Genomic DNA, 19,408 nt, shown 5'->3' on the forward strand with positions numbered 1-19,408 from the left:
AAATTAGCTGTCAGTAAAGTATTATTCACTTATAGCAGCTTAGCTTATGGTGGTAACATAAATTTCTTTGATTATTTTACTTAGTTTCAGTTTTTCTCAAGGTTTTGCATCAGCAGCTGTATTGTTACACTTGCAGTTTATTCTTAAATTGAGGGACTCCCCCAGTCATTTTCTGTTTTCAGTGTTGTACATTTTTGTGCAGTGAATATTTTGTTTTTAAGTGTAGAATCACCCTCAGAATACCACTCCACTAGAAACAAGCAGCTCATTCATGCAACATGAAAAGAAACAAGAAACAGCTCATAACTATTACATTCTTTAAAAGAAAAGTAGATGAATGTGATGGTGAGGAAGGTGAGAAAAACAACAAGAATAGTGGATGGTGGAGGAAGAAGATGCTGGGAAAAATAGGGGAGGGGAAACACAAAAATTCTGAGAAACACAGAGGATCTTACATGTGGATGTTATATGTGCTAAAGAGAAGAACCATAACTTCAGTCTATTAATTGTTGCTAAGCTATATCTCATACTTAAATTTTGTAAATTTATGATGTTATTTTAGATCATCTTGGGTGAAAACTGGAGATGCCAGATGCATGTTGAAGGAGACAAACTACCAACTTGAAGACTGTGTACTAGAACTGGAATGGATTGGTGGAGATTTGGGAACATTGGAGTCTGGAACATTCACCATAATGTCCCCTGAGAAGAACCAAACAAAGGTAGATCATACTTGCTGAGTGAGACAGTAGGCTTTTTCAGTACATCTTGCTGAACAAATCTGCTCAGATTATTAGCTGAGCAAGATGTCGACTTGATGCTCAAGACAATACTGTTGGTTGATAACCTGAGAAGATTTCATCAGAGTTTACTGTTTACTACTACAACAAGGAATTACTGATATTTATAATTAACCAAAAAATGTTAAAAGTCACAAAGGGCATAACACTAGTGATAAAAATCAACATCATTGTGTTTCGGAAAATTTGCGGTTGTTTCACATGTTCAGTTAAGGCTGCTTAAATTGATAACTATTAATTCTCAGCCAGTTTCATCCATGTTCACTGTTGTAGACAAGCGCTTTCCCTTCCACTTGCTGTTCTCCATGGTCATGGGACTAGTCAAATGTTTTGATGTTTTCTAGGATGTAGATCTGAGTTTTTGTTAGACTTCACCACAACTAGCAGAACAGAATGCACAACCACATTTTTTAAACACCCCCTATGTCTCTCTTCATTCAGTTGGTATCTTACATTAAATTTAACAGGATGACTGTGAATGCTGAAGAAGGAAGGTCCTCTCCTTTCAGGAGTAAAAACTGTTACAGAGGCTATAAGAAAATTCAGAGTGAGATTAAGCAAGGGAAATGGCAGTCGACAATAATGCCCTAATGTCACCATAGCATTGCACAGCAGTTAGCGTCACTGGCTGGTTTGCTGCAGGACACCAGTTCAATTTGTCATTTAGTATTTATCAGTTCTGAGAGGTTCTTATAAATAGCTGCACTGTGCATCCACCAGTCCAATTCTGCTGTGGCTGTATGCTGGTGTTCATAATAAACATACTTTCAGTGCTAACAGGGAGAGGTCCCCTCTGATGGAACTGACTTTTTGAAACCATCTATACTGTGATATAGGTTAAGGTCTCAGATATAACACTGTGCAACCATTCTCCTTGGTGCACCCTCTCTTACAAGTAATTGACGGAAAAAAAATTGGAATTTTGTGTGATGCTCCACAGCTTTACAAAAGGGAACTATACAGAATAGTGTAACGGTTAATGTACAGTCCTCACATACAAAAAGGCTGTAGGTTGTTGTCAGGTGCTTTGAATTTTATTGTTGTAGATCTTTATCAAAAGGACTTTGATCATTATTTATATTCAATTAAATGGTTTAAATATAATTTTTTTATTTCAATTACTTTATTGTGTCATTTTAACCATCATAATAACTTTTCCATTTGCTCTTATTTTTCTTTCTATCAGTCTTTTTCCACTTGGAATATTTGTGTGTAATCTTAATTATTTTTGTGTATCAACTTGGATATACTTTATTCCCTTTTTATCATCCTGTATTTTCATTCCTGTTATTGAATTCATTATCTCTATTCCTCATTTACTTCATCGTTTCTGTAGTTTAAATCTTCATCTGCATTATTTTGTCCATTGTGCTATAAGAATTTATGTTTTAAATGTTTGTATGACAGTTACTGTCGAAAGAAATTTATATCTTGTAATGAAAAATATATTTTTGACACCATTGTACAGTCAGTATAATAAATAATTTCATCTTATATTTTTGAGCTGATAGGTAGACATTTCAAAATGTTTAAATATTATGATGGATAAATAAAAATAAGTAATTTCACAAGCACAAAGATTCCAAGAGGAAGAAGAGTGATATGAAGAAAAATGAGGGCAAGTGAAAAAGTTAATGTGATGATTAAAATGATGTGATAAAGGAATAGAAATAAAAAAAATATATTTAAGCCAATTAATTAAATAAAACTAAGATCAAATTCATTTCAATAAAGGCATATAAATAAAAAAATTCAAAGAACCTTTCAAAATTCAGGACTATGTGTCAACCTATACACTAAGCAACTGGTCTGTATAGCATTTCCTTTTCAAAGCTGTAGAGCATTGTGAAAAATTCCAATATTGTTTTTTTGTTAATTACTCATAAACAAATGCCAACCAGTAAGAATGGTTGCAGGAGATGATACCTGAGACCTTAACCTACATCACTGTGTAGATGGTTTCAAAAAAGTCTATCCCACCACTGGGGACCTCTCCTTGTAAGTGTTGTAATGTTTCAGATTTGGACTTGATAGTGGTTACAACTAGACGATGTTGCAACTAGCATACATGCTAGTTAGGTAAATGAAAGATAATGAAAGGAATGCAACAACCAAGCAAATTTTACTTCTATAAATTCAAATACAGTACTGTTTACTCTTGTTAGTGAATGTAATTATGTGAAAATGGTTTTTCCTGGCTTGCAAGGCTAAAGGAACCCCATCTGATGACGAATCCTGGTTAGGATGAAGTGATGTTTGAAAGAGACCAACTTTCCAAGAATTCCAAATTAAAACTGCACAAATTATGCTAACCAATCTCTTAAAAGTCTTGGTGATTTTCCCAACTGAATTGCCATGAATTTGACTAGGCGCCACTGGGAATTTGACTTGAGAAATCCCGGGGTTTGAGAGTAGAGTACTGACTTAATTCATATAAGGTGCCCACTGAAAAATTTGTTCAAATGAGCCCAATTGAAATAATTATGTTTTCATCTTCTATGAAAGTGCACACCACCACAGTTAGTTAGTTAGTTAGTTAGTTATGTGTTCCATTGATCAATCTCACAGTAATTGTTGTGATGTGAAATGTGTCAAGTGCATAACAAATGCACACGAGTCAAGTTTTTTTTTTAAAAAAAAAGCTTACAATTTTTGTTACCCATCCCATTCCCTTAAACGGCAAAAAAATGCATATATTATACCTATAGATTTATTTATTCCTATTCAAGAATTTATGTGTGGTATAGAAGGAGTTGTCAAGGAGATATATGATTTCAGTTTATTTTTGAAACTATTACTGCTGTCTTTCAGACATTTTATTTCATCTGGTAATTTATCGAAAAATCTTACAGCGGCATATTTTACCCCTTTCTGTGCCAAAGTTAGGATAACTAGAGGATAGTGTAAGTCTTCCTTTCTTCTGGTATTATAATCATGAATATCGCTGTTACAAGACATGTGACTTTGAGCCTCACACATTATTCTAAACACTTTCTTTTGAACAGTGAATACTTTTTGCCTAATTGTTGAGCAACCCAAAAATATTATTCCGTATGACATCGGAGAGTGAAAGTATGCAAAGTATGTTAGCTTAATAATTTCTGTAGCCTCAAAATTGGGAATTATTCTGTTTTCAAAAGTTGCTGAACCTAGTCACTTTAGGAGATCCAAAATATGAATTTTCCAACTAAGATTCTCATCTATATGTACGCCCAAAAACTTAGTATGCTGTACCCTGTCTATATTTGTTGACGGAACTGTACTCCTTGCAGTAGAAAATTGTATGTACTATGTTTTTTTGAAGCTCAGAGCAAGCCCATTCACAGAAAACCTGTTAATAACTTTTACAAATACATTTTTTATCATTTTGTGTTGGAGTTTCTTTTACTGTATTGATAATGATGTTCGTATCATCAGCAAACAGTGTCAGTTTAGCTTCTTGTTTCAGATAAAAAGGGAGGTCATTCACATATATCAAGAAAAGAAGGTAACCCATGATTGAATGCTGAGGAACACCTAATGTAATTTCACACCAGTTAGAAGTGACAAACTTCCTTAAATCACTTAAACCATATAAAGATAAATTTTTCCCTGTTCTATAGATATGACTTAAACCACTCATATACTGTTCCGTTTATACCATAGAATTGTAGTTTCTGTAAAATAATGCCATGGTTCACACAATCAAATGCTTTGGATAAGTCACAGAAAATTCCTATTGGTGAGATTTTACTGTTGAAACTCTCTATTATGTGGGCAACTAAATTGTATATTGCTCTCCGAACTGTAATTAGTTAGTAGTAGTTGGTTAGTATCCCATTACTGTTGAGATGACTAACCACTCTTGAGTATGTTACTTTCTCGATGATTTTTGAAAATGCTGTAAGGAAGGATACTGGTGAGTATTTATTGACATCCGTGGTGTCCCCTTTTTTGCAGAGAGACTTGACAATGGCATATTTTAATCTGTCTGGGAATATACTTTTAGTTAGTAATGCATTACATATGTGACTCAGAACATCAGTTGTAACAGCTCCACATTATTTTAATATCTTGTTAGACACATCATCTACTCCAACAGAACATTTATTTTTCAAAGATTTAATGATTTTCCTTATTTCACAAGAGGTTGTTCGTTCGTTGTGGTCTTCAGTCCTGAGACTGGTTTGATGCAGCTCTCCATGCTACCCTATCCTGTGCAAGCTTCATCATCTCCCAGTACTTACTGCAACCTACATCCTTCTGAATCTGCTTAGTGTATTCATCTCTTGGTCTCCCTCTACGATTTTTACCCTCCACGCTGCCCTCCAATGCTAAATTTGTGATCCCTTGATGCCTCAGAACATGTCCTACTAACAGGTCCCTTCTTTTTGTGAAGTTGTGCCACAAACTCCTCTTCTCCCCAATTCTATTCAATGCTTCCTCATTAGTTATGTGATCTACCCGTGTAATCTTCAGCATTCTCCTGTAGCACCACATTTCGAAAGCTTCTATTCTCTTCTTGTCCAAACTATTTATCGTTCATGTTTCACTTCCATACATGGCTACACTCCATACAAATACTTTCAGAAACGACATCCGGACACTTAAATCTATACCCGATGTTAACAAATTTCTCTTCTTCAGAACGCTTTCCTTGCCATCGCCAGTCTACATTTTATATCCTCTCTACTTCGACCATCATCAGTTATTTTGCTCCCCAAATAGTAAAACTCCTTTACTACCTTAAGTGCCTCATTTCCTAATCTAATTCCCTCAGCATCACCCGATTTAATTCGATTACATTCCATTATCCTTGTTTTGCTTTTGTTGATGTTCATCTTATATCCTCCTTTCAAGACGCGGTCCATTCCGTTCAACTGCTCTTCCAAGTCCTTTGCTGTCTCTGACAGAATTACAATGTCATCAGCGAACCTCAATGTTTTTATTTCTTCTCCATGGACTTTAATACCTACTCCGAATTTTTCTTTTGTTTCCTTTTTCTGCTTGCTCAATATACAGATTGAATAACATCAGGGAGAGGCAACAACCCTGCCTCAATCCCTTCCCAACCACTGCTTCCCTTTCATGCCCCTCGACTCTTATAACTACCATCTGGTTTCTGTACAAATTGTAAATAGCCTTTTGCTCCCTGTATGTTACCCCTGTCTCCTTCAGAATTTGAAAGAGAGTATTCCAGTCAACATTGTCAAAAGCTTTCTCTAAGTCTACAAATGCTAGAAACATAGGTTTGCCTTTCCTTAATCTTTCTTCTAAGATAAGTCATAAGGTCAATATTGCCCACGTGTTCCAATATTTCTACGGAATCCAAACTGATCTTCCCCGAGGTCGGCTTCTACCAGTTTTTCCATTCGTTTGCAAAGAATTCGTGTTAGTATTTTGCAGCTGTGACTTATTAAACTGATAGTTCGGTAATTTTCACATCTGTCAACACCTGCTTTCTTTGGGAGTGGAATTATTATATTCTTCTTGAAGTCTGAGGGTATTTTGCCTGTCTCATACATCTTGCTCACCAGATGGTAGAGTTTTGTCAGGACTGGCTCTCCCAAGGCCGTCAGTAGTTCTAATGGAATGTTGTCTACTCCCGGGGCCTTGTTTCAACTCAGGTCTTTCAGTGCTCTGTCAAACCCTTCACACAGTATCATATCTCCCATTTCATCTTCATCTACATCCTCTTCCATTTCCATAATATTGTCCTCAAAAACATCGCCTTTGTATAACGTATTTACTCGAATCCAAGCCGCACTTTTTTTCCGGTTTTTTTAATCCAAAAAACCGCGTGCAGCTTAGAATAGAGTGCAAAGTAAGCAGAAGTTCTGAAAAATGTTGGTAGGTGCCGCCACAACTAACTTCTGGTGTCTAATATATGTAGCACTACACAGGCGTGCTTTGCAGTTACAAAGATAAATACTGGCACAAAAACCTATGCATCAGTAAATAAATTAAAAGAAAAGATAGAAGAATGTAAACATTATGCCATGTATTCTTTCGTGATTGCTGCTACCTCATTTAACTCCTGTCTGCCTAATAAACTACGAAACTAGAGTGAGACAACAGCGAACGCGGAAGAATATACATATTATGTCATGTTTATATTCGCGTTAGTCTTATGCTGAATAGTGATACAGTCAGAAATGAAACACAAATCTAAGATGACTAATTTCTGTGCAGAATGTAATGTACTAAAGAGGCGTCTGCAAAGATTTTCAAACGGAGAAAAATTTTTGCTAAACTCTTGTTTGGAATAAATTCTATCATACGCAGTCTATTATTTGGTTCTTGTTGATCATTATCAAAGAAAGCAGCAGTGTAAAAAAAAAAAAAAAGAAGGCAGTCTCTTGCTTCTGTTTCGCTTATGAGACAATTCCTCTCTTTTTTTTATTGTAAGCGGCTGCAGCGCGCACAAAAGCAAGCCATGCCGTGAGTGGCGACAGGTCGTAAACACTCATTATCAGAATGCGACAAACAATGCGTGACACAGTACAATAATGCATTTTCAGCTTAGAGAGACATAAACACCTATAACAAAGAGAATGGCACTTATCAGATCAAAGCAAAATAAACACTTGATTCAAACCAGACAAAGCATGTGAAAAAGGAAGGGTACCCGTATAGATACTGACGGAGCGCCTGACACATAGCAATGGCTACTTAGTAAAACTTAACTGTTAAGCTTACGACTCAAACCAAACTACTGTCCATTCGACCTCAATTGTGTCTCATGTTACAATGGACCAACTGTGTTTCTATTTGGAGGAGCGGTCTAAAGCTTTTTTCTCCCCTTGAATTTCGAGTCTCAAATTTTAAGTGCGGCTTAGATTCGGGAACATTTTTTTTTCCTTGATTTCGAGTCTCATTTTTAAGGTGTGGCTTATATTCGAGTAAATACGGTAGACCCTCTTTATACTCCTTCCACCTTTCTGCTTTCCCTTCTTTGCTTAGAACTGGGTTTCCATCTGAGCTCTTGATATTCATACAAGTGGTTCTCTTTTCTCCAAAGGTCTCTTTAATTTTCCCGCAGGCAGTACCTATCCTACCCCTAGTGAGATAAGCCTCTACATCCTTACATTTGTTCTCTAGCCATCCCTGCGTAGCCATTTTGCACTTCCTATCGATCTCCCTTTTGTGTGCTTCATTTACTGCATTTTTATATTTTTTCCTTTCATCAATTAAATTCAATATTTCTTCTGTTACCCAAGGATTTCTACTAGCCCTCGTCTTTTTACCTACTTGATCCTGTGCTGCCTTCACTACTTCATCCCTCAGAGCTACCCATTCTTCTTCTACTGTACTTCTTTCCCCCATTCCTGTCAAATGTTCCCTTATGCTCTCACTGAAACTCTGTACAACCTCTGGTTCTTTCAGTGTATCCAGGTCCCATCTCCTTAAATTCCCACCTTTTTGCAGTTTCTTCAGTTTTAATCTACAGTTCATAACCAATAGATTCTGGTCAGAGTCCACATTTGCCCCCTGGAAATGTCTTACAATTTAAAACCTGGTTCCTAAATCTCTGTCTTACCATTATATAATCTGTCTGATACCTTCTAGTATTTAGTATCTCCAGGATTCTTCCATGTATACAACAAGAGGTTGTTAGGTGAAACTTAATCTGACTAAGATTTCTCAAAACTGACTGTTCCATGTACTGCTTGGCTTTTTCTTTTGAACTATTCTGACCAATTTTCTCACCTACACTTAATAAATGGTTGTTAAATACATTAGCTACTTGTGTACTGTTGGTTAAGATGGTCTCATGCTCTTTAATAGTAATACTACCTACCCCAGTGGTTACTTTCCCTGTCTCCCTTCTAACAACATTCCATATTGATTTAATTTTATTGCCCAAGTTGTTAATTTCATCTCTTACACATGTTTTTTGATTTTCTGACAACTTTTCTCAGTATGTTATAATAATTTTTATAATGTAAAATTACTCCAGAGTCATTAATAATTCTTGCTGCCTCGTGCAGTTTCTTTTTCTTTCTGAAGACACTTAAATACCTGTAGTAATCCAAGGTACCTTTGAAAACTGTTTGGTGTTAAATTTAGTAATTTTTTTGGGAAAAAATGTTCAAAAATGGATATAAATTTATCAAGAAATATGTTGCATTTACCATTACCATTTGGCTCATTATATACATCTTCCCAATTAAATTTTGTATACTTTGTCTGAAGTGCTCTATAGATACTGGGTTGAGCAACCTTACACTTTTACTTAATTGTTTCTGAACTGTACACCCTGCAAGGTCTTGTGAGTTAATCAGTTGTGAATTATGGGCTGATAATCCATTTATCACAGGGAAAGCATGTGTTAATTTTACATCCTCTTGCTGTCCAAATAATTATCTATTAGAGTGCTACTGTCTTGAGCTATATGTGTAGGAAAATTGATCACTGATTCTAAGTTACATGTCATTAATAGCACTTCTAGCTAGTTGTTCCTATCAGGATTATTTAGAAAGCGTACATTGAAATGATAGCTCCCACTCTCCTAATGGGGACCTGTACACTGTTGCTAATATCAACACTACATTATCTAGCTGTAGTTCACATGCACAAACTTCAAAGTACTGATTGACACAAAATTTGCTTATTTCTACAGTCTTGTATTATACCCTTTTTGTGTAAATGGCAACTTGTCCTTTATCCATGTTAGATCTGTAAGTGTAAGATTCTATATTACACCCATTTATACTGACACTTTCCATCCCCACAGTTAAATGATGATCAGACAGACAAAGCATATCAGTCTCATTCCTGTTTTTGAGATCACCTAAACGCACTAACAGTTCATCTACTTAATTTTTTATTCCCTTGATATTTTAATGAAGTAAATTGATACTACCCTTAGGTTTATCCCTATTTACTGTACATGAAGCTTCTTTTATTCTATTTTTCTTGATTGTTGTCTTTCTGGACTTTGGCTTTAACCTAGAAAAAACCTTTCTGCCTGGTCACATTAACAATACGGATCATCCTTTGTATAGTATTGAATCACAGGCACTTTATTTTGTTATATTTAAAATTTTTGTTGAATGGCCCCATATGTTGCAGTGTGGACAGCCTGCACATACATGCAGCTCTGCCAATGCACAACAATGTAGCCACTGTGCCATGCTCTCAAAAGTAAATTAGTAAGTTGCAGAAACCATCCGATGAAACTTGGAGTACACAACAAGTTTGAATGGGGTGTTAGAGTTAATCATGAAATGTAATGGTCTCTGAAGTTAATGTACAATGCAGTTTTTGCTAAGTGAAGTTTTCAATATTATCTGTTTAGAAAGAAAAGGAACAAAGATTGATGTTTCACATCGTGTTGAGTTCATTAGGGATAGAGAACGAGCTTGGTGTGGATAATGCTAAGGAAGAAAATTGTCCTTGGCCTTTTCAAAAGGACCAACCTGGCATTTGTTTTAATTGATTCAGGAAAATCATGGAAAACAAAACTGGGCGCTAAACAGAAGTTTGAACCCCAGCTCCTCCAGAATGTGACTCCTTTTTATCTGGCCCTTTGATGCACATGTGATTGTGTGTTCTGTTCTGTTCTGTCTGGTGAGGTGAAGTCCAACAAGAACTCAAATCAGTGTTCTAGCACACATCAGTCCCATGTCCATGGAGAATATCAAGTGCAAGGGAACGGCCCTTGTCCAGATGAATGCACATAGAAGCAAGCAGCTGATGATTTGACAGAAAACAATCGAAGCAGCCCCATCTGAATGGGTGAAACAACCACAAGTGACAGTTTTTACACCTCACAGGAGATCTTTCTCCTTCAGCATTCACAGTCATTTTATGAAATTTAATGTGAAACAATTGAGTGAAGAGAGATATACAGAGCATTAAAAAAAAAGTGTGTCCTGTTCCTACAGGAGGCAATGTTGGTCAAAACTGGAAGTAAAGTTCCTTTGATGATATGGCCAGATACCAATACCTGGTATGATTTGGGCCACTCTGTTCTCTCATTCCCATCTGTCTGTTACACAGTAGTAGACACTTAGGCAGTGCTGCATGTGATTATCGCAATCCTGACACTTCCTTCAGATCTTTGCAGTGACACGCCTGGCTCCATTGGAATTGTGTCACAGGCAGTGGTCACACACCCCTGTACCATCTGCAAATAGTCACTGGGTTGAGGATACACCAGTATAATTAAATATCCCCATAACTGATATGCAAGATTCGGTTCTGGTGAACAAGAAGACCATGCTAAAAGACCTTCTCACCCATGAAACGTTGTGGTGAGTGTTGTCACACAATCTGTTGAGAACGGGATGGTGCCCCATTGTGCACAAATCACAGTCAGCTTTCTGCAAGGGTAATATTCTCCAGTAGTGGTGGTAATTCATCACACATATATCAGTGAAACTTTGCACCTGTTAATCTTTTTAGTAGAGTACACAGCCTTTTGTCACCAACATTTCCAGCACATACATTGATACTAAAGTGATCCTCAAGACTCACCTCCAGACTGCTTGAGGATCTGCATCTGCTTACATGTGCATATTGTGGTAATTTATTGTGCTGTCTCTTCTGAATCCTCCCTGCAACACCAGATACTTTACATTACTCAGCACAAATGAAATGGCCCGTATCTCAGCAGGTATTGGTTTCCCGACATATAGCTAGTTTTCACCAATACTACCTCCTGTAGTAATATGTAACGCTTTTTTTTTAAACACCCTGGGCATAATCATGCGCCTGGTTCGAGGAGGACAAGGTTGTTCTGAATTATGGATGTAATTTGTAAGACCATAATATTCTCAGAGTTGGAAAATATCATTAAGAGATATGTATGGTAAGGAAAGTTCTAGCAAAATGTAATAATAAGTATTGAGTTGTCAACAGCCTCACAAAAAAGAATGCAAACTTCGCTAGCTTTTGGACAAGTCCTTTAACGAGCTAAACTGCACCCCCCCCCACCCCCCCACTGATGCACACGTAACAGGTGCATGTGCCCCAAACCACCCACCCACCCACCCATCCATCCACACACACACACCTATGCAGCTACATTGAGATGTCTGAACACTGGTGCTGGGATTGCAGTTTGGCAGATGGACTGTGGTTAGGGGCTGTGTCAGGTGGAGTGGGTATAGGGAGAAAGAGCCAGGAAGCAGGAGAAGGGATAGGGGATGGGTAACTGGTGGCTCGGAGGGCAGCAGGTGTGCAAGGTGTGCAGGAGCAGAGAGGGGGGGGGGGGGGAGGAGGCAGTGGTGGAGTGGGTGCAGAATATAGGACTGTGACACACAGGCACCAGAGCCAGTGAGTGTGCAGCATATAAGGATCATGGCATTGAGGTGTTTATTGGGAGGAGGTAACAGGACCGAAGAACGAGAGACTTCAGTTGAGAATGTGGGTGTAGTTAGTGGGCAGAGATTGAGACCAGGAGGATTACAGGAGTAAAGGATGTGTTGCAAAGATTACCCACCCCACCAAACACAAATCCTCAACCCTATCAAACTGCTGTGCTCCCATCCTGGCTTTGTGTGTTCAGCCAGCATGTGTATGTACTCTAGCTTATTAAAGGCTCTGTCTAAAAGCTAGCAAACTTTTCATTCTTTTTTGTGTGCCTGTCTACAACTCAACACTTCTACTGTTGGTGACAGGTCTCCTTTACTCCTAAATTATTGAGAGATTAGTGACAAAATTCCAAGTTGATGCCTAGTCTGGGGAATAGTTTTAATCTGTCTTGAGGTTTCTGTATTAAGCTGCATTCAAGTTTAAGAAGTATGATAAGGTGAATACCTATTTTTTCTGAATATCTTGTGTCTTGCAAATGGTAAATACTGTTACAGTTGATTAGGGAGATTTTAATCTATATAATAAATCTCTATTGTTTGTAATAGTAATTTTTCAGTTGTGTAAATAAGAGGAATTACACTGAACTTTTGTAAATCTTTGTTTGCAGATACAGTTCAGCTTATCAGAGATAACATGCATAGCATGCTGCAGTGAGCCTGCTCAACCACGAATAGTGATACACACTCCTGGTTTAACCAAAAGCTTAGCCGTTGTTAAACTGCAGTTCTGTGGTGATACCGACATGGAGGACTGGATGGCAAATCTAACATATGGTGAGAAGTTAAAGTAGCATTGAATCTTGTGTAGGCATAATTTCATTTCTGTTCAGTTATGTTTCAGGGTTACTGGTTTCGTGTACAGACATATGATAATTAACTATATGGTGTCCAAATAACTGACATTGCCCAGGAAATAATGATTTTCTGAAAGCAGATTGTGGCTAGTTCTGATTATTCACTAGACTGGTAGATGTATCACACATTTTCACTTGTTTCTTTTGTTCTTTTTTCTTTTTGTACAAGCCATTCAGTGTGCAGACTTGCAATCAACAAATTTTTATCGCCAGTCTTTAATTTATTATTGAGGAGATGTACACTACAATTTGTCAGAGAGAAAACTAGTATGCTTAAAGTAAACTTATTCAGATCAGTAGGATTTAAAAGGAATCTACTGCAGACCAACGCTTGGCATACAGAAACATACCATATAACAGAAAGCAGTATTCACTGTAGCTTTAGAGTTCATGCTCTTTTTCTGTTAAAAGCACATCTCACCATTATTGCGGAATGTTATGTTTGGGAATATGTGACTGTGTTTGTACTTAGAGCTTGAAAGCCATTGTGAATAATGCTTTCTGTTACATGCTCCTATGCACCTCACATGGGTATGCTGTAGTGAGTTATGCATATTTCCATTCAGGAATTTCCATTATTGTTAGATTTTTAAAGAATTTCCATATATATTATAAAAATGTGTGTGTGTGTGTGTGTGTGTGTGTGTGTGTGTGTGTGTGTGTGTGTGTGTGTGTGTGTGCGTTCCATCTCTTTGTAAACCACTGGAACAATTTCAACCAAACTTGGTAAACGTATTCCTTACTGTCAAACAATTGCTTTGGGGGTAAGAGCTGCCTACCTATCATAGTTCAGGAGATAAGACATCATAAACAATGAGCTGCATGAAAAACTGCCACATCATGCATGACATTTAAATATATTTCTTCTGTGACACTAACTGTATCCTCAGTAAATTTCGCAGGCAGTATCCACATATGATGCTAAATCCATGTAAAAAGTATGCCATGGTAGACACACAGTTCAGGAAATATGATGTCATAAAACACTGAGATGAGTGGAAAATTGGCACATTGTGCATGACATTTAAGTTTATTACTTCTTTTCTAGTAACACTATTCACAGATCATTTTGCAGACAGTATCCACATATACCGCTGAGTGTACCTACAAAATTATACCGTTGTATGACGCCTAGATCAGGAGACACGATGTCATAAACACTGAGATGCGTGCAAAACTGCTGCATCGTGCATGAAATTTAAATTTATTACGTCTTTGCTATGATATATTCACAACATATTTTGCGGACAGACTCCACATATGCTGCTAAATGTACCTGCACTAATGTATCATTGTACAAAAAGTAGTTCCAGAGATATCACATCATAAACACTGAGATATGGGGAAAAAATGCTGCATCATGCAGGAAGCTTTAATACATTTATTCTTTATTACTAAGGTACTACTACAGTCAAGTCAACTTAAGGAAATTCCTGATGCCTGGCAGCACTTTTGAGAACTTTCAACTGCTAAACGCAAATGGCTGTAGGCAAAAACGACATCCATCTATGAAGCTATGAAGAGGCATTGCTGTAGAGATGTTTACAAAATTGCATTGTAGAAAAGTGAAGCAGCTGCACCCAGCATACAGAAACTGTCTGGGCTCATGTTTTTTAATTTGGATACTGTGCTTATACTTTTGTACATTGTACATTTGTTTTTAAATGACTTTTTCATAATATCAAAGGTGTTTTCACTAGTACATGGACATGAAGTTTTTTTGATACTTCAGTACAGACACAGTTCTTTTTAAACCCCCCCCCCCCCCCCCCCAAAAAGAAAAAAAAAAAAAATTAAAACCTAGGTTTGTCAGCTAGTATATTCATACCACCTACATTCACTAAATAACTTTATTTAAATCACACATTGTGCTATTTTGGATCCTGTGGATCCATCTTCATGCACTTATTTTATTACAGTATGAGCATGTACCATTTTCTGTCTTTCAGGAATTAGTTTATGTTCCTACTTTTATTTAAAAAACTGTTCAAAAGTATTTGTTGCTGCTGTAAGAAAAGTAATATCTGAAGATGGATTCAGAGGATGAAATGACATAGTGTGTGAAAGTTCCTGGCAGATTAAAACCATGTGCCAGATTGGGATTTAAACCCAGGACTTTTACCTCTCACGGACAAATGCTGAACTTACTGAACCAAGCAGCTTTAATTCTGCTAGCATGTCATGTCTTATCTTCCAAACTTCATAGAAGTTATAAAGGTGTGACATAAAATCACATAACATGCTAGCGACAGTTCTAGTAAATGTGTGTAGATCTGCAGTTAAGGTCAGTTAGGTTACATAAAATGTCATACAGCAGATTAAGAATGAAAGGTAGCACAAGGACCAGAGTGTTATCAGTTGTGCACTTAATGTGAGATGGCAGACTATCAGAAGTTCTTCTGCATATAACTCACAGGAATAGCACTCCTGGAAGAAAATACGTAGTGGGGACGTGGCTTAGCCACAGCATGGGGGATTATTTCCAGAATGAAACTTCATTCTGCAGTGGAGTGTGCACTGATATGAATCTTCGTGGCAGATTAAAGCTGTGTGCTGTACCAGGACTTGAACCCGGGTACTTTGCCTTTTGTGGGCAAATGCCCTAACAACTGAGCTATCCAAGCAAGACTCAAGACCTATTGTCATACAGGAAAACTTCTGTGAAGTTTGGGAGATATGGTCCTGGCAGAAGTAAATTTGTGTGAATCGATCTTGAGTCATGCTTGGGTATCTCAGTTGACAGAGCACTTTCCCACAAAAGGAAAAGGTCCCATGGCTAAGTCCCGGTCTTCCACACAGTTTTAATCTGTCAGGAAGTTTCATATCAGTCAAAAACATTCTCCAGAGTGAAAATTTGTTCTGGAAAGAGTCCCTCAGGCTGTGGCTAAGCCATATCTGTGCAATATCCTTTCTTACAAGAGTGCTAGTTCGGCAAGTTATGCAGGGGAACTTTTGTGGAGTTTTGGCAGAAGTAAAGCTGTGAGTAAGGGTCATGAGCTGTGCTCAGGTAGCTCAGTTAGTCGAGTGCTTTTCCATGAAAGGAAAAGGTCCTGTGTTCAAGTTCTGGTCTAGCATACAGGTTTACTCTGCCAGAAAGTTTCATATTGGGGAACAATCCACTGCAGAATAAAAATTCATTTGTGCATAGTGTATGATTTAAACAATGTTGTGATTAAAGGCAGTATTGCAGCATGCAGTGCTGTTTATACTGTGAATGGAGGTGGGACTGAAACTCATCATTTTAGCCATTGTGATAAATACCTCGTACAATGTGGCCAGCAATGGCTCGACCACAAGTTGAGCTATGTGTTGACAGTGTTTGGATAAAACTAAGTGGCAAGAACCTCGGCAGTACCTTCTATAGACCATTTGTGTTTGTTGTTGTTGTGGCGGTGGTGTTGGTGGTGGTGGTTGTGGTCTTCAGTATGAAGACTGGTTTGCTGCATCCCTCTATGCTTATTGTCATCTGTGCCTAACTACTATAACTTTACCTCCTTCTGAACTTGCTTGCTATAGTCAAACCTATAGTTATACCTCTGCAGTTTTTACCCCCCCCCCCCCCCCCCCCCCCCCACACACACACTCAAACGTACTTCCATCCATTATCAGATTAACTATTCCTTTATTCGTCAGTATGTGTCATAACATCCAATCCCTTCTTTTAGTCAAACTGTGCCATAAACACCATTTTTCCCCAGTTTGATTCAGTATCTTTTCATTACTTATCCGATCCAGGCCTCTAATCTTAAGCATTTCTCTGTAATGCTACATTTCAAAAGCTTCTATTCTTGTCATGTCTTAATTGTTAATGTCCATATTTTATTTCCATAAAAGGTTACAATGCAGACACATACCTTCAGAAAGGCTTCCTAACACTAGAATTTATACTCAGTGTTAATAAATTTCTCTTTTTCAGGTAACTTCATTTGATATTCGCAGTCTGCAATTTAATATCATCTGCTTTGCACATTGTCAGTTATATAGCTGCACATATAGTGTAACATGTCTACTTTTAGTCATTTATTTCCTGTATCATTCCTTCAGCACCACCTAATTTATTGTTGTACCTTTGTTGATATTAAACTTCCTGGCAGATTAAAACTGTGTGCCCGACCGAGACTCGAACTCGGGACCTTTGCCTTTCGCGGGCAAGTGCTTGCACTTGCCCACGAAAGGCAAAGGTCCCGAGTTCGAGTCTCGGTCGGGCACGCAGTTTTAATCTGCCAGGAAGTTTCATATCAGCGCACGCTCCGCTGCAGAGTGAAAATCTCATTCTTTGTTGATATTCATCTTACACCCTCTTTTCAAGATACTGTTCACCTGAACTTCTTAGGATTTTTCTGTCATCACAGAATTACAGTGTCAGTAGCAAATCTCAGAGTTTTTATTTATTCTCCTAGAATTATAATTCCCTTTTCAGATTTTTACTTGGACTTCTTCCTTGCCTTTCTTTGCCTAGTGTTGGTTTGCAGTGTGATCCCTTGATATGCATACAGCTGCTTCTCTTTCTTATAAAGATTTCTAACAATGGAAACTCCAGGTTGAAATATCAGCAAAATAAGGAAAAGATAGATTTCTACTTAACTGTAAAGATGACACACTAAGTTGCAGATGGACACAACAAAAAGACCTCAGGTTTCCAAGAGTCACAATGAAAAAGACTGCTAAAACATTTAATCTTTCAGACAAAGTCCTCCCAAAGTCGAAAACACAGATGTTCCTTGTGTGAATGTGCTTATGTTTTACCAACAATGTAAGAAAAGACAGATAGCTACTTACCATAAAGAAGACACGTCAAGTTGCCAACAGGCACAATTAAAAGACACTTACATAAATCTTTTGGCCACGGCCTTCATCAGTAAGAGAGACACATACCATTCACACACACAAGTAAACACACCTCACGCACACAGACGCACACGTGACTGCCAACTCTAGCAATTCAGACTGGAATGCAACTAACATGGGATGCAGACAGCAGTCTGTAGGGGGCAGGGAAGGGTAAGGGATAGTAATGTACGGGTGGGCAGATAGAGACGAACACTGTCTGGTAGAGTGTGCAGGGACTAGGTTGCCCCAACAAGCACAGCATTAGGAGGTTGTGGGGTGTGGAGGTGGTGAAAAAAGTAGCAATAATGGAGATTGTGGGGAAAGACAGGTAGATGCATTGTGGCAGAGGACTGCAAATAAACGAGGTAGGAGATGAGGATGGGGAGGAGATGATAGGACAGAGGGGGCAGTATGTTACATAATTTGAGTCTGGGATAATTATGGTAGTGGCGAATGTGTTGTAAGAATAACTCCCACCTGTGCAGTTCAGAAAAGTTGGTGGTGGAGGGAAGGATCCAGATAGCTTGGGTAGTGAAGCACCATTGAAATCAGGTGTGTGTAATGTTCAGTTGCAATTTGTGCCAAAGGGTGGTCTTAGCCACAGTTTGGCGATGTTCGTTCATCCTGGTGGTCTGCTGGTTGGTAGCCATACCAATATAAAAACCTGTGCAATGATTGCAACAGAGCTGGTGAATGGCAAGACTGCTTTCACAGGTGGTCCGGCCCCTGAGGGGTAGGATAAACCTATGACAGGAGTAGGAAGTGCTAAGTGGATGAATTGGGCAGGTTTTGCACTTTGGCATCCCACAGGGAGTTGCTTATGGATGTACTAGGGTGTTGTGTAGGTTGAGTGGGTGATGGAACAGCACTTTGAGGGGTGGGAAGTTTCTTGGGTAGGATGTCATTCATTTCAAGGCTTGATGAGAGGTAATCAAAGCCCTGGTGAAGGATGTGATTTAGTTGTTCCAGTTCGGGTTGGTACTGGCTGATGAAGGAGACACTCCTTTGTGACTGGTTCTTGGGCGTGGTGGGAGGATTGGGAGTATGAGGGGAAATGGCATGGGAGATCTGTTTGTAGACTGGGTCTGGGGGATAGTGCCTGTTTGTGAAGGCCTTGTTGAGACCTTCAGCTTACTGAGCAAGGGAGGTTTTATCACTGCAGATGCAACATCCGTAAGTAGCCAGGCTATATGGGATGGATTTTTTGATGTGAAATGGATGAAAGCTATCAAAATGTAGGCACTGCTGGTGGTTGGTGCATTTAATGTGGACAGAGATGTGGATGAAGCCATCAGAGAGTAGGAGATCAGCATCTAAAAGGTGGCACACTGGGTTGAGAGGACCACATGAAGCAGAAAACGATGGGCATGAGGGATGTTGGTGTATAGGGGGTGGCGTCAGCAGTGATGAGCAGGGGTCCAGGGGGTAAAGGTATAGGGATGGTGGAGAGCCGGTGAAGGAAGTGGTTGATGTCTTTGATGTGGGAGGCAAGATTATGGGCCGTTGATTAGTGGTGTTGGTTAATGAGGGCCAAAATTCTTTTAGTGGGTGCACAATAACCAGCCACAATTGGGTGCCCAGGATTGTTGGGTTTGTGGATTTTGGGGAGCATGTAGAAGGTGGG

General features: G+C 38.5%; 1 protein-coding gene across 1 annotated transcript in view; it reads left to right on the top strand.

Moving 5' to 3' along the window:
* LOC124618072 (tectonin beta-propeller repeat-containing protein) overlaps positions 1-19,408 on the top strand; it is a 209,603-nt gene that overhangs the window by 119,309 nt on the left and 70,886 nt on the right. The window contains exons 10-11 of the mRNA XM_047145316.1: positions 563-722; positions 12,709-12,874. Of these exons, the coding sequence (XP_047001272.1) occupies positions 563-722; positions 12,709-12,874 (326 nt within the window). The remainder of the gene's footprint in view (positions 1-562; positions 723-12,708; positions 12,875-19,408) is intronic.

This window comes from Schistocerca americana, chromosome 1 (assembly GCF_021461395.2).
Source record: "Schistocerca americana isolate TAMUIC-IGC-003095 chromosome 1, iqSchAmer2.1, whole genome shotgun sequence".
NCBI classification, from domain to species: domain Eukaryota; kingdom Metazoa; phylum Arthropoda; class Insecta; order Orthoptera; family Acrididae; genus Schistocerca; species Schistocerca americana.